The following is a 15,392-nucleotide window of genomic DNA, read 5'->3' as shown; positions in this document are numbered from 1 at the left end:
GCAATTGCTATTAAAGAGGACAAAACTCAAGCATAAAGATTTGTTAGGTTAGGATTTATTGCTACATTCAAGTCATGTCTAAATGCTTCTATTTATGAGTTAAGCACAAATGAATGACACACTAAAATCATAACTACTAGTGTGCAACTCAGAATTTTCTGTAAGCCCTGACTTCCCAAGTTGGGAAATTCCACATATGTGGACGTCAATTTTTGGTCTTGATCATAAGTTGTAATTGTGAATGATGACGATACAATTTAGTTTGTACGCATTTTGTGTACTATTTTATAGTGATAAAGCTTGCCAGAATATACACAGCCTGGCCAAAAACAAGTTGCTGTCTGGATTTAAATAAGCAGATACTTAAGAGCCTATGATTGGATCATTATTGCAGTGATTAGTATGTTTCAGCTGGCAACAATTCTTTTAACTCTAACTGATGCAGTGTGTAGCTTCTCATTTCTTAACCATGTTGGAAGACATATCCCATGGTCATGGAAAAGATGTTAGTGTGTTTCAGAAGGGTCAAATTATTGGCCTGCATCAAGCAAAGAAAACAAAGAAGATTGCTGAAATCACTGGAATTGGGTTAAGAACTGTCCAATGCATTAATAAAACCTGGAAGGATAGTGGTGAACCGTCAGCTTTGAGGAAGAAATGTGGTCGCAAAACATCTTGAATGATTGTGATTGGAGATCACTAAAACGCTTGAAGTCACATTGTAAAAAATCCACAGTAGAATTCACAGCTGTGTTTAATTGTGAAAGTAAGAGCATTTCCACACACACAAAAACAACGAGAACTTGATTGGGATTAAACCGCTGTGGCCACAAGAAAGCCACTTGTTAGAGAGGCTAATCAGAAAAAAATGACAATTTGCCAGGGAGCATAAAGTTTAAACTGTGGAGCAATGGAAAAAGGTTATGTGGTCTGATGAGTCCAGATTTACAGTACCCTATTCCAAAGCAATGGGCAAGTCAGCATAAGAAGGGAAGCGTATGAAGTGATGCACCTGTCATGCATAGTGCCCCCTGTACAAGCCTCTGGAGGCAGTGTTATGATCTGGGGTTGTTCAGTTGGACAGGTCTAGGCAGCGTAATGCTGCAATAAAATGAAGTCAGCTGACTACCTGAATGTACTGAAAGACCAGGTTATCCCATCAATGGATTTTTTCTTCCCTGATGGCACCAGAATATTCCAGGATGACAATGCTAAGATTTATTGGGCTCAAATTGTGAAAGAATGGTTCAGAGATCATGAGGAATCATTTTTACACATGAATTGGCCACCACAGAGTCCTGACTTTATCCCCATTTTAAGCCTTTGGGATGTGCTTGAGAAGACTTTACGGAGTTGCTCGACTCCCCTGTCATCAATACAAGATCTTGGCTAAAAATGAATGCAACTCCGGACAGAAATAAATATGACGTTGCGCCGTAATCAAAGCTAAAGGCGGTCCAACTAAATATTAGAGTATGCAACTTTTTTTTTTGGCCAGGCAGTGTATTTCTACCATTAAGACTCTGAATGAATAGGAGCTTAACATTAATGTAGTGATGAAATAATGTCCTTTGTTTCATAGACAAATACTCGCTTGAACCACCAGATCCTGCTGTAAGCAATGAAAGACAAACAGAACTTGGAAAGCAGAAGCTGCCTTACAATTGGAGTAAATGAAGCATTCCTTTCTATTCCAAGTCTTCCACTCAGAACTACTGCTCATTTAGCTGGTTTAAAAGACAGGCTTTTGACACCAAACCCAGCAATTCAATCTTCCCGGGAGAACTTGAACGCATCGGATCTAACTAGTGGTGCATATTAAAATGAACCCAAGCTCATCTAACAAACAAATCAACAGATAAAATTATATTTGGTCAAGAGACGTGACCTGGCGGGTAAGTGCACTTGCCCTATTGCGCTGTGGGACTAATCCTGCCTTGGAAGTTCTCCTGGGAAATTCATACTTCGGTCTCTTTTTTTCAGTACTAGAGCTAATGACACACCCCCAACTTGGAAAGTCGGACTCCAAAATCAAAGTATTCATTTTCCCACTGGTTATGATGACAGTGTTGTGGGGTTCATGCACGCTCAAATCATAATACTATCATTCCTTAATGACTTGTGTCTGTGCACTGCAGGCAAAGGCGAATTCAAGTCTGGCTTTGGCTCCGTTCTTTCTCGGTGTTTTTCTTGATGCAATGAAACATTCAACCACAAGTTTATTTGAATTAAGGAATAAAGAAACTTAATTTAAACTTTAATTTAATTTCATGTTTGCAAATTTTTCCTTTTCACAATACAGAGCATTTTGTTCCCCTGTACGCCGCTATAAAAGGTCACAGGAACAGCACACACATACAAAATACTTTTAACAAACTTATTTTTAAATACATTTTCTTCTACCCTGGTACAGTGCCCAACCATAGCAAAATTGTCTCAGTCAAATGTATACAATCTTATTTACAGAGAAACATTTCATCAAAGTGCTTGAGGAGTCCTGATTATGTTTTCAAGAGGGATATATACAGTGTTATACAAATGTTGTAACAGCACTTTTCCCTAAAAGGCTTTCTTTTAACCCAGAAACACACAATACACCTTTATAAAGAACATGTTTCTGGAAAATAACATTCATGAGGGAAAAACAAAAACTTACATCTTAAAGACATATGACTGTCTAAAAATTGTATTTCATTTAAATATTTCAGACATAAACACACAAGTGACCTTCAAATCTGGATTTTGGGTTTCCAGTTTTGCCATCAACATCCTGGTAAGTAGGAAATAAGGCTGCTGAATCATTTAGGGACCGTTATGGTGTACGCAGAGGTAAAAAACCATGCCCTCAGAATTCTTTGATGCTTTGAGCATGCTCAATGAGAGCAGGAAGCAACTCCCTTTTCGTCCCACAAATGACATCCTCTTTTTAAAACAAAAAAAGAAAACTCCAACAACTTGGAAATTCACTTCAGAAGGCATCTGGTTGTGAGAAACGGCAGCAGTTGCCATTGTGTTGCCAAGTGTCTGGTAAATAAACTGGAGTGCTGCAGAGGGCTCTGGTTATGACAAGTCATCTTCTGTGTTTACCACTGAAATCTGCAAGAAAAAAAAAAGAACAGCAAAATTAAGGGATGGTACTTTCCAGAGGCTGTTAAAAGTCTGTCAATTTTTAAAAGGCTTTTAGGAAAAGTGACAGTCATGCAAAATGAAAATGATTTCTGGCATAAAATATAAAACAAACCCGCAAACACTACCGTTCAAACGTTTCTCACTACGGAATTTATGTATTTCAAAGAATTTAATTCACCAAGGTTGCATTAAATGTATTGAGAACTACAGTAAATACATCTATGTTTAAATATTAAAGTATTTTGCCAAGGGTTTAATCATGTTTTCTGTAGCATCTCCCATAGATGTGATTGGCTAGTTGTAGTTCACTTCTTACAGACCTTATAATCAAACTGTTCACACAACAGCTCAACCCCTCAAACTTGGTTTTATCTATCTATAACACTTTTCAGAAATGTCAATTTTTTTCAAAAATTGTGTCTTAGTGATTCTGAACAGAAGTGTATTTTAAAGAGCCCTTTTCACAGCCAAATAATCCTTGGATTAAGTCATTTCCACTCTTTCCCATCCTGCATTGATTTAAAGGGGACAGCAAAAAAATAAAAAAAATAATCAACATTGCCAATATTTTGTTTTAATGAGGTAGATGACCTAAAACCACACATGCTGATTCTGCATTACTCACAGCAGGGTATGTGTGGCCAACAGAGGCAGTGTGCCTACTGATATCGATATTGAGGTCTTCCTCAGTGGTCTTCAGGTACACTGGATTATCAAAGTTCATGCTCTTCTTGTTTTTGGTCTGCCAGTTCCGCCACATCAAATAACCACCCGCAGCTGCCATTGCCAACAACACTGCAGGTAAAGAAAGGGATTATTTCATGGCAAATTTAGCAGACAATGCTTTTTTTTTTCTTTTTTTTTTACACTTGGGGCACTTTCATGTCCCAAGAGTTGATTTTTATTTTGGTACTTTTAAATTGCCTTTTATGTACAGATTTGACTGTTTTGGCCATGTCCCAGACTCGCATTCAATATTAAAACTATGAACATTCATAATAAACAAAAATTACATGTTTAAAACCAAGATAATCTAAACAGTGTGAAATAAATGTCACAAAATATTTTGTTTGTGAAAATGATCATACATTTTTCAAAAAAGTTACAACCGTACCGCAGTTGTGGCGTCATTTCCCTCCACAAGCAACTGCCGCATGCAATTTTTCACACTCAAATTTAAAAGCTACCTATTTACACTATTTATAAAAATAAAAATACAAAAAAGACTCCCAATTATTCAGGCAACCCCCACCCCACCAAAAAAAAAAAAAAAATCCTTATATTTTTAAATAAACCCTTTGTTGTTGTGTTCCCAACTTTGTAAGCATGTAATTCTGGTTTGGTTCACTCCAGCTCCCTCCAAAAAGTCTTATTTTATTCCACTAGATGGCAGCAAGTGCTAGAAAAAAAAAAATTACTCATCCTCTATCACCTTCTCTCACAAAATGCCGATCTAACTTATTTTAGCCTTCAAAGATGTGCTCGTCCATAGACATTCAGTCTAATTTTCAGTTCATGCACCACCCCCAATGTTTCATAGAATATCTCAGCCTCGAAGTGGACTAGCAGCTCAATCTAGGTGTCATTAGAAAGCAGAGATCCTCCCCTATGCAATGATGTTAAATATGCTATCATCAATAGTTGATAGCATATTTCCTATGATTTGTTTAGCATGCTTTTCCTGCTGGACAGCATATTTTGTTCTGGACATCTAAGATATAACATTGGATTATTCACACAAGCAATCTCACAGACAAAACTGCTAATTTTTTTGAAAACTGCCTAAGGTAAAAGCAGATTACGTTTTTAGCTATTTGGGGCTTACAGCAGCACTGATCGGCGCATAAGAGACATTTGTATTTGATGTCTTACAGATATCATATTTCACTTTGTGTTTCTTTTGAAAATCTTTCAAACAAAATGGGCAACAAAATGGTTGCATTCCTGAGAATGAGAGCTTTTATTTGATATATGATTTGTCTATTTAAGTGCTATTTGAAAGACTTTCATATTCATATGAATATTTCTACCACATGACCTCTAATTGCCACTGATTTGTGATGCAAATGTCTTCAGGCCTATTGTTATTTTTATGTAACAAATGCAGAAGTGATGGTTATCTATGAAAAGTTCATATTGTAAGCTTTCAAACAATACAGCACATGCCTGACTTATGTATTCGGAGATGAACATTTTAAGCGTAAATTATTCGCCACATAGCGCCCCCTTTTGGACCCGCCAGGAAAAAAAAAAAAGACAAATCTCCTGCAATGCACGTACTGTTTGGACATTGTTAGTAGTAAAAAATAAATAAATAAATAAATAAATAAATTCGAAGTCTGCAATGATTTAACAAGACTTTCTAGCATTTCACAGTGCTAAAAGTGCCCGAAGTTAAAGAAACACCTATATATGGTTACACTATTTATATATAAACCTATGTATGGTTTTAATATTTGGCAAAAAATGTTTTAATTAAATGTCCTGAACAATTTCAGACCATTTTATTAGATATAGTTTCTGATTAAACCCAGGCACTAACTTGTACCCATATATTGCAAAGGCAAGCACTGCCCCAAGTCATAACACATCAATTTATGAGTAGTACATCAGTCTTTCGATATCAATGAGAGAAGTTATCTACTTACACACAGGTAGAATTGCCCAAGCCGCTGCAGATCCTTTGGCTGATGAATTCACTTCATGTATGGATGTACTGATGTTTCCTTCTACTGGTTTAAAAAAGAAAAAAAGAAATACAGTAAAGGTACCAAAAATGCAACGATTTTAAAACATTAACTACAGTATCATGTAAAAGAACAAGAATCGACCAACCAAAAGAATATTTCTACGACACTGCATAGCTCCGAGATACTTGCGAACAAAAGGTTGCTATAATTGGTGACTGTAGTGGAAAATGAAGTTTGAACAATCATATTAATAACAGACAAAAGCAGCGAAAGGATGAATGGAAACAAATCACACACTTGGTTCTGACATACAGCCATAAGCACTATTGTCTAGGATTGCAGTTAGTTTAGAATAACGTTCTCAATGCAGTACAGTAGCTATTTTACTCCCAGATTAAGTTGATGTTAGCTATTTAGAAGGAGCTGGTTTCTACCGGCCTTACCAGCATGAACTGGTTCAGAGGAATCCTTAGGTTCTCTAGGCACTTTAAAACAAAACAACATACTTTGTATAATAGAGATTTATAGTATCCCATTTTCCATTTTCCCCATAACTAGATAAAATCAAAATGCAAACAAACTCCAGACGGCACATGTCAGCAACTTTTATACAAATATCTAAAAATCTCTCTGCTCTCACTACTGATCACTGCCTTTTGTGGTCAAACTGTAGAAATCAATGTATTTTCTACAAGTTAATCATGACTTGACATGCCACTTCCTAAAATCAATACTGCCACAATTAGTGCCTATGTTAAGAGGGACTAGCAGGCAGACTTTTAGGCCTAAACTTCCCCACACTTGACAGAAGTCATCTTTAGTTAGTTATCACACACCCGGAAGCCTAACTTTAAAGCTTGATGAAAATGTAAACATGACATTTCAACAGACTTCAATTATGAAGCAAAGCGGGATGCAAATCAAATGCATGGATCTCCATGTACATGCAGTTAACATCCTAGTGACTGCTTTACCTTGAGGGTTACTGGGGTGAGGGGTCACCCTCCCTCCATCTTGAGGGGTAGCAGTAAACGCCTCTGTCATAAAAGAACACAGCACAGTCCTATAGCCAGAAAACAGCCAATTCCTAAAGATATGGACTGCTGTATGACACATGCTATTCACTGGAAATCCTTTTTGTGTAGCATTTCTTAACATTCCAATGGCTGCAGTCAGAATGGTAGCAAAAAATGGCAGAACAACAAGTCGTCCATGTTGGGATTGAGATGACAATGATTACAGTTGAACATGACAATGTTATAATGGCCACTGTGATCAAATATATCTGCAAGAAGCATAAGACTTTTGCCAGTTTCAATAGAGGGAGAAAAAAAAAAAAAAGCATTCAACTGTGATTTTATTCCCTTTAATCCAACTTTTAATTAGTGGTCTTAAACGTCTTTGTCAGAAATGTCCAAACAACCAAGTGAGTCAGGCAGTTTTGAGGCATTTACAGAATGGGACTGAATTTATGATTGTTTCATGGACCTACATTACTATAATTCTTAGTGTTCAACATACTAGCAGGTTTAAACAGTAGTAATCAGTGCATGATTAAATTCAGGCAGTAAATCTCCCTCCTCTCTGAAATCTCAACGGGAAATTTCAGACTGACACAAAAATGGAAGGGAAAACCAATAAACACTTGGTAACTGAATGGAAATGAAATGTTCATTTTGAAAAAAAAAAAGCTTGGGTCAGCAACACATCAGTTGTTTGCATTACGCAGTGCGGATTACTTGCCTGGTCTGCATCGTAAGCCATCTGAGGCGAGTGTTTGGCCTTGCGGACACACACAGGTGTATTTGGGGGAGTGTTTGTTGATTTGTGGAGCTGGCAGACACATGAAAGAGCAGCCTCCATTTTCTGACTTCTCGTTACACCAATTCATCCCTGTATGTAGAAGGCAACAATAGCTTTGATCATTGCAAACATCTACACCAAACTCTTTGACATCAAAGCAGAGCTGAAAGACTTCAAGGTTTCTGGTCCTTTCAAACAAGGGAGCAACTTGGGTCAATGAATAAGTTGCTAAAGTTGCAAACGATACTAATTTAAAGACTGAAACCATCAAGAAAAGTTGATAATCGCTGTCTCAGTGATGTGTAGTTTGTTCTTGTTCTGTATACATGCAGGTACACACCAGAGAGCTGAATGAGCTCATGGTACACGATGATGTCCTGGGGTTCATTGAGGTTGCTGGCCAGCATAGTTACATCAGATCCTGTGAACTTGTTTGCACCATAGATGGCCTCATTCTCACCATCTGTCCAGAACACTCGATCCTACAGGGTAAAAATAGTGTGAACGTGAGAAAACAAGCCATGGTGAAACTTTCTAAAAACACGAAAATATCTTGGAGGAATCTTGGAACAATAAAGGTTAATCAAATAAATGATAGCGATCCATTTAAGTAAATTTGTATGCACTGTAATTGATCCATTTTTGGTTTGTATACCTCAAACACAGTCAGGGCGAAAGGGTGGGCCAGATAATCTGGAGACTGCAACACTTTCCTGCGGTTGTCTCCATTCAGATCTACACTACAGAGCATGTGCAGCTTGGAGTCCACCCAGTAGAGTCTCCCTTTGATCAGATCTACAAGCCAAGATTAGGGTAAAGTAGGTCAAATAGGGTTTGTTTGCTTGAACTGAAATTGCAGGACAAGGAGAAGAATTTTGATTCAAGCATTGTCAGAAAATAACCGTGTAGGCAAAGATCAACCACACAGTAAAATTAGGATACTGGGGTTCCTCAGATGCCACACCTTTGGAACCCTCTGGAGATACTCTGAGCAACCCTTTTCAGAGCCTCAAATATCATATTGTCCACTCAAGAAACAAGCAATACATTTAACCTTTCAAGTGCCTCAAAGCTTGGAGAAACCATTGACCAGAGTTTGTGAGCCTCTATGGAAATGGACCATATACAGTTTTATGACAGAAACATTGCTCAGGGTGTGTTATGTGTTGGAGAACGATTCTGCATGATTATTCTCCCAGAAGAATTCTGATGTAAACAATGGGGATTTCATCATTATTTCTCTGACTTTTTTGGACTAAAAGTGCAATCAGGATTTATGCACTGGATGCTTGCCATAAAGTTCTCATGAGTGACAGATTGGATTTATCTGTGAATCGATATTTCACAATGAAGGTGTGAATCCCCGCATTGCTTTTGCATGTTTTCATTTGTACTCCTGTCACAAATTATAATAGAACTGTCGCTGGAACATTTCAATCATAAATTCAAATATCGAAGTTGAACACGAAGACATTTTTGGATGGTACAGTATACAGTAAATGTCCAACTGGCAGAACATTGCACTTCAATAATAGAGAACTGCCCTCTTTGAACCTTGAGGTTCTCCAGAGAGCTCCACTAACGTGGCAATCAAATAGTGACTAATACATTTTAATTTTTACAGTGATTAAGTGTTTTGGTTGTTAAAGCTTTACACACCAAGAGTGATTCCATTGGGCCACTGAATGTCCGTCTCAACCAGGACTTGTCTGTCAATCCCATTCATCCCAGACTTCTCAATCTTAGCTGGCTCACCCCAGTCTGACCAATACAGGAACCTATCATTGAAAGGACAAGGATGCCATTAGCTGAAACTATCACCTCAAGCCAGAATATCGAACATTCAGAAAATGTTTAATGACTTAAGCTGAAGTATGTAATTTCTGCAACACTAGCACCACCGAACAGAATTGCAAAAATAATGTTTTATAATCAGCTTTTCAAATATGCCCTCGTGTTTTGTAATTTAAACATTTAGATAGTCCCGTCCCCAACTCTCACCATTGGTTGAGTAATGTTGTTGGGGCAGGTCCAAGCAAATCGCTCATGACAAACACAGGAATTTTATAGTGCAACGGAGACAGTATTTACAGTTTGAGAAATTTAACTTATGAATTGCTTACTTATAGTTGTCTCTGCATATTAAGCTGGGATAGAAGAAAGCATTTTAACACTGAAAAAGTTACATACTTCAGCTTTAAACTGAGGAAATCTGAAAATGTAGCCAGGTGTAATGCCATATTCAGTCCCCAGATTAATTCCTAACCCTGTTGGGTAGTTGTTTGTAATGCCTGAACAGAAATATGTGCTACCAATTCTCATTGTAGCTGATCATGTAAATACAGTCAGTATAATATAGTATTGCTATATCCATTTACCATATAGCAAAAAAATTCAACATTTTGATATAATTACGTAAAGTATAGCAATGGGTTCCATAATGGAATGTTAGCTTTTCAGGCTAACCGGTTAGCATGCCAAGCCAACTGAAAACAAGAAATGTTTCATTTGGACAGTTGATGCTTTGGTTATATAATGTGACGTCATATAGCTTACACAACATTAACTGATTATTTTCATGATTAAGACAAATCTTCAAGCTGTATTGTAGGATTTCTAATCAGGCACTGGGTTCACGGGGGACAGAATTTCATAGGGGACTGAATATTGCATGAAACCGGCACTGACATTTTTTTTTTATCAAATTACCCTGAGAGAGGATCTACAGCAATGGAGGCCGGTTCCTTCAGGCCATTTTCAAACAGCACCTTCCTCTTGGTCCCATTGAAGTTGGCCACCGCTATACTTTTACTGCCCAGGTCTGACCAGTAGATGTTTTTGTAAATCCAGTCCACTGCAATCCCGACCGGCATCTGAACATTGTCAATCACCTTGGTATGACTTGCCACACCTTCCTGCTTATCGATTACTGTGCTGTGAAAAAAGGCAAGAGTCACCAGGCAAATATGGGTTTGTAGGTCATCCAAACTGTTAGGCAGTTGGGAGGGAAAAGGACATTGCTGACATTTCTGCATAAATGCATTTGCAGTCTTTCCCACACAACTTTGCTCTAGTTTTAAATGAGTCAATGCATTCAGACAGAGGCAGTTGAGAGTTGGTGGTTACCTGAAAATGGCCTTCTGTCCCAGGTCAGCCCAGAATATCCTCTGTTGAGTGAAGTCAGCATCCAGAGCCACAGTATTCCTCAGCTGCTCCACAATCTGAGTATATTCACGACGCTCCAGCCCTAGTTTACGGATGTCTCTCCGATTGGTGAAGATAAGACAGGGCTCTTTACCTGAGAACACAAAAAGAGGGAACCATAAGGCCATCAAGAACAGTGTCAACTGATTTCAGACCTCTAAGGGGCCATTTATGCAGGATGCATGCTTGTTTTTACAAAGCCAAACAGTGTGCAACGGAATGTAACAAATGTGTGTCTCAAGACAAGTTTTTAAAAAGTGTAACAGCTTTTTACATGGCATCTTTAAATCGCAGCGAGACATCCCAGTGGTCAAAGACATCTGTTTAGCTCGTGTTTATCAAATTTACAATTCAGATGAATGCAAGAACACTTCCTGCGTGAATGGTCCCAATTCATTGAAATGCTGCCTTCTACAGCAAACCCCATTGCTACCAAGCAAAAAGCCGTATACCACAATATCCTTGACCTTTTGATTCTGATTGGTTGTTGATTAAGAGTGCTTTCACAGTAGCACATTTGGTGCGCACCAGAGTTCAAATAAATTCAGTTCGTTTGGATGATGCGAATGCTGCTTTCCGAACTTGGGTGCGCACCCACAAAATGCACTAGAGGCCACTTGAAAAAGGTGGTCTGGGGTATAGTTCATGTTAACTCCAGTACGGTTCGCTGCTGATATGAAGGCAAACGTACCAAATCGCGTTAAGTGAACCACTGTTGATGATGCATAATTTGCATCTTTGCAGGCTCCCCATCACAATTATGGTATTATTTCACACCTGCTTGTTTCCAAATAAATCACCTCCAGAGAGCAGCTCACATTCTTTACATCTCTTGCAACACATCCACAGGCTCACGGCAGACAAACGCTAACATTCATCAGATCATTGCACATCCGATGCATCCGTGGCAGACAAACGCAAGAGTCATTATGTGCATGTCAAGTTTTGGGGGTAAATCCAAACAGATGAATCCTTCAGTAGCACAGTAAAGCTGAAGTCTTCTTTGAGTTGTTACCTAGTTACAGTGGTGAACAGCTGCTGCTTGTACTAATGTTTATGATGCAATCGGACCACCGGTTCAGACCCAAACAAAATGATGTGAACAGAGTCCAGTGGCCACAATCTGGAACTACTTACACTGCAAGTAGTTCCAGATTTGTTGACCTCATTACAGTTAAGTCACTTCACTACATTATTTCAGCCTAGTTAGACATTTTTGAACAAATAACAGCGGCTTAGGCTATTTCTAAGCATGATACTTAATCTGTGGTGTTAGGAAATATAGTTTTGTACGTGAGCAATATAAGCCGAATCATTGACTATTGACTGAATTATTGAAAACAAACTGCATTACCATCCTGGCCATGTATTAAATTAACAATTCAACAGTCTGTAGTCAATAATTCCTTACTTTTTTGGATGGGGAACCCCATATTTACTCCTAAATGTGTCATCTAATGAGTCAAGTTTCAGAACTCAGACTTGGAATTCAGGTGACCCTGAATGAAGTTAGAACAACTATAAAACTTGAGCATCGCGTTTACTTACCAACAGCCTTGCACACTCCAGTGGTGGGGTCCATCTGATAGCCACTGTGACATTCACACTTGTAGCCTCCTTTAAGATTGATACAGATTTGACTACAGATGCCAGGGTTGAGGCATTCATTGACATCTGTGAGGAGAAAATAAAGGCCACATAAACCACAGACCACACTACATTGCATTGTACAGTAGTAACACTGTTAACCTGACCCTGAATCTTAAACCTAATCCTACCCCAACCCTTACCCCTAACCCTACCCATAACTCAGCCTTGGTAGCAGCAAATGTGAAACTTGTGAGAATTTTGCAGAACACAGTTACACAATAAGTACATTGAATTGTATGTATTTTAATGTTAGTACATAGTAGTTAAAGACACCTTATATAAAGTGGGACCAGAATGTTTGGTACATGTGAAAGACTAATTCTACATAAGGGCCACAACTACCCACGACTACCACAATGATGTGGGTTTACATCCTTCGCTAATCATACCTCCGCAGGTCTTACGATCGATGAGCTGGAGTCCTGGTGTGCAGGCACACTCATAGCTGATTGTAAGGTCGTTGCAGATGTGCGAGCAGCCTCCGTTGTTGAGCAGGCATTCATTCAGATCTATAAAACAAATGGAGGACAGCTGCGTTACACAACTGGAATACCAATGCAGTGCACTCACAGGATATGACATGCTGTGATTTACAGCAATCAATACTTCAGAGCTTCTCCATATGATAAACGCCCAAAAGGAATGAACGCAACTATGTCCTTGGACTACGTTTAAAAACATGGCACACGTCACTCAATATTGATTCTATGCTGGGCAAATATGTAATAAACAACATTGTAGCACTTTATAGCTTGTGACCTCATAGATGACTAGATTAATGGAGGCAAAAAAGTTGGAAATGAAATTGTGCACAATGGTTTGTCTATTTACAAGGTTTCGTCCTCTCCAATTTGCCAATTTGCCAGTTCTTGGCCAGACTAGGCTGCAATCTAGACCAGACCTTATACCGGCAGTCAAAGGTCTGGCTTTGCAAGATTGTGAGAGACTTTACATAGAATGTGCCACATAAGATATGAGTGTCACTTAAAGATCTAACAGAAACTTATACAATAGCTGAAGTTCTGATTGGTTCCACTTTTAAGAGCTAAACTCTGCAACAGATGCATCAAGAGTGAGAAGCGTCCCTTCACACCCCAACATCTTGAAACGTTTAACGAACATTTAGGTCAAACAGCCAGCTTGAAACAATTTATGCAAACTGTCAGGCCACTCAACAACTCTAACAGACCATTGCTGTGTAAACTGCACATGATGTCCGAGACTGCAATTAACCGTACCAGCTTAACCATCAGCACACTACTCCTTAAATGGCTCTAAACAATGTACTCCCATAAGCCTGCACTATCCATTTCTGCACCAGGATCTGTTAGTCCAAAAAAGTTCAAGTCTGTGCATGCGCTCTATTTTGGTACAAAAATAAATAAATAAATAAATAATAAAAAAATAATAATAATTCAGCTCTCATAAGGAGACATTTAGTCCAAACGCACCTGCGCAGTGGCATGCATGCAGGAAAGAGAAATTTAGGCAATTAATTAATTTTAGAAGGCCAGATGTTAAATTGAAATATTTTTAATATTTTTGGGGGGATATTTAATATTAAGAATACATTTATTGAAAATACGTTATTTTATATAGGCTACTGTATACTATGCTTGTAATGATTTCTATGCTGATAATTTCCCCACATGGGGAATTATTTTTTAAATCGCTTATTTTGGTTGGGACAAGTCCCTTATTTTGGGCTTGTTTTCCCCAGACAAGGTCGCTTGTTTCTCTTGCAAGATCTGGCAACACTGCAACTTGTATAAAATCACCCACACTTAGCAGAGAGTGCTGTTATCAACTGTTTTTTTTTTTTGTTTTGTTCTAACCAGTTACCATGGGAAAGGCGGCTGAGGAACGCCGGACCCGGAACAAAAAAAAATACAGTTTCTGCTCAGAACAAACCAAACTTTATGCTGCCTTCAGATGCTATCAGAATTATCATAAATACAATTTTCCCACTCAGAAGTTGCACATGAACGACCCCTCAAGTCATAATTACGACTGGGAAAATAATTTCGATAGAGTTTCAGAGTTGGGAAGAGTCGTAAACTTTCAACATGAAGGAGGAGAGTACGGTTTCTGTAGTGAATGACAGGTTTTATTCATTTTTCTAAATACAGCTAATTGTTAGCGCTTGCCATATCGGTCAAATTAATTTATGTATATCAGCAACCATTTGATGCATATTGTACATTTTCACACCATGAAAATAGCTTGTATTTGACCAAAATTCCATTATCGTCAGCAAACTAACTGAGAAACACGTATTATGGTGTAACTGGGGTCAAAATAAAAGTTCCTAAAAAAATATGAACCTGGCATTGTTCATGTTTTATGCTCTTTCCAACAACAAAGCATTTGAACACGACGTACTCGTTATTACCACTTCAGAAGTGGAAAGAACGATAATTCCGATGGCCCATGAAAGCAGCATTAGTCCTTTGACTCAACCATGTGTGTGAGTTTGAGGTGGGAATATCTGTTCGACCACCTTCTGCAACGGTGTTAGTGTTCACAATTACCCTGTTCATCTTCAAGAATAAAACCACATAATTCCCCAAAACACATACAAGATTTTTTAAAAGTTGGGTAAAGTAGTGATAGATCGATATATAAGCCAGGTCTATTAATCAACTAATATTTTGCCATTTTGTGATCATTGGGATCAGCACAAGAAGCAGATTAACAGAAGCTTTTTTTTTTGTTTGTTCTAAAATGTTTAAACATTTGAATTTTGAGCAACTATTGTGTAAAATAAATTCTGTATACATCATTTACCAACATCAAATCATTGAAAACATACAAAATATATAAAAACGAACAAATGTAGGAATTATATCTGCATCAGTTATCGACTGACTACTAGCTTCCAGTAACTTCTGAAGATAGTCAAAAACCAAGCACAGC

General features: G+C 38.1%; 1 protein-coding gene across 5 annotated transcripts in view; it reads right to left on the bottom strand.

Annotated features, from left to right (window-relative positions):
• Window positions 1-2,228: 2,228 nt before the first annotated feature.
• vldlr (very low density lipoprotein receptor) overlaps window positions 2,229-15,392 on the bottom strand; it is a 41,972-nt gene continuing 28,808 nt past the window's right edge. The window contains exons 8-20 of one of the 5 annotated variants that reach the window (XM_051686094.1): window positions 12,866-12,985; window positions 12,375-12,500; window positions 10,749-10,920; window positions 10,332-10,556; window positions 9,282-9,400; window positions 8,278-8,417; window positions 7,963-8,104; window positions 7,563-7,712; window positions 6,794-6,856; window positions 6,263-6,304; window positions 5,778-5,861; window positions 3,755-3,924; window positions 2,229-3,096 (exon numbers count right to left, since the gene is read on the bottom strand). In XM_051686094.1, coding sequence (XP_051542054.1) covers window positions 3,061-3,096; window positions 3,755-3,924; window positions 5,778-5,861; window positions 6,263-6,304; window positions 6,794-6,856; window positions 7,563-7,712; window positions 7,963-8,104; window positions 8,278-8,417; window positions 9,282-9,400; window positions 10,332-10,556; window positions 10,749-10,920; window positions 12,375-12,500; window positions 12,866-12,985 — 1,589 coding nt within the window. In that variant the 3' untranslated portion in view covers window positions 2,229-3,060. The remainder of the gene's footprint in view (window positions 3,097-3,754; window positions 3,925-5,777; window positions 5,862-6,262; window positions 6,305-6,793; window positions 6,857-7,562; window positions 7,713-7,962; window positions 8,105-8,277; window positions 8,418-9,281; window positions 9,401-10,331; window positions 10,557-10,748; window positions 10,921-12,374; window positions 12,501-12,865; window positions 12,986-15,392) is intronic. The other 4 variants (XM_051686095.1, XM_051686096.1, XM_051686097.1 and 1 more) reach the window with 4 other exon arrangements.

This window comes from Myxocyprinus asiaticus, chromosome 43 (genome assembly GCF_019703515.2).
Source record: "Myxocyprinus asiaticus isolate MX2 ecotype Aquarium Trade chromosome 43, UBuf_Myxa_2, whole genome shotgun sequence".
In the NCBI taxonomy this organism is placed as follows: Eukaryota; Metazoa; Chordata; class Actinopteri; order Cypriniformes; family Catostomidae; genus Myxocyprinus; species Myxocyprinus asiaticus.
The sequence above is the reverse complement of the archived record's forward strand: the minus strand, read 5'-3'. Positions and strand labels throughout refer to the sequence as shown.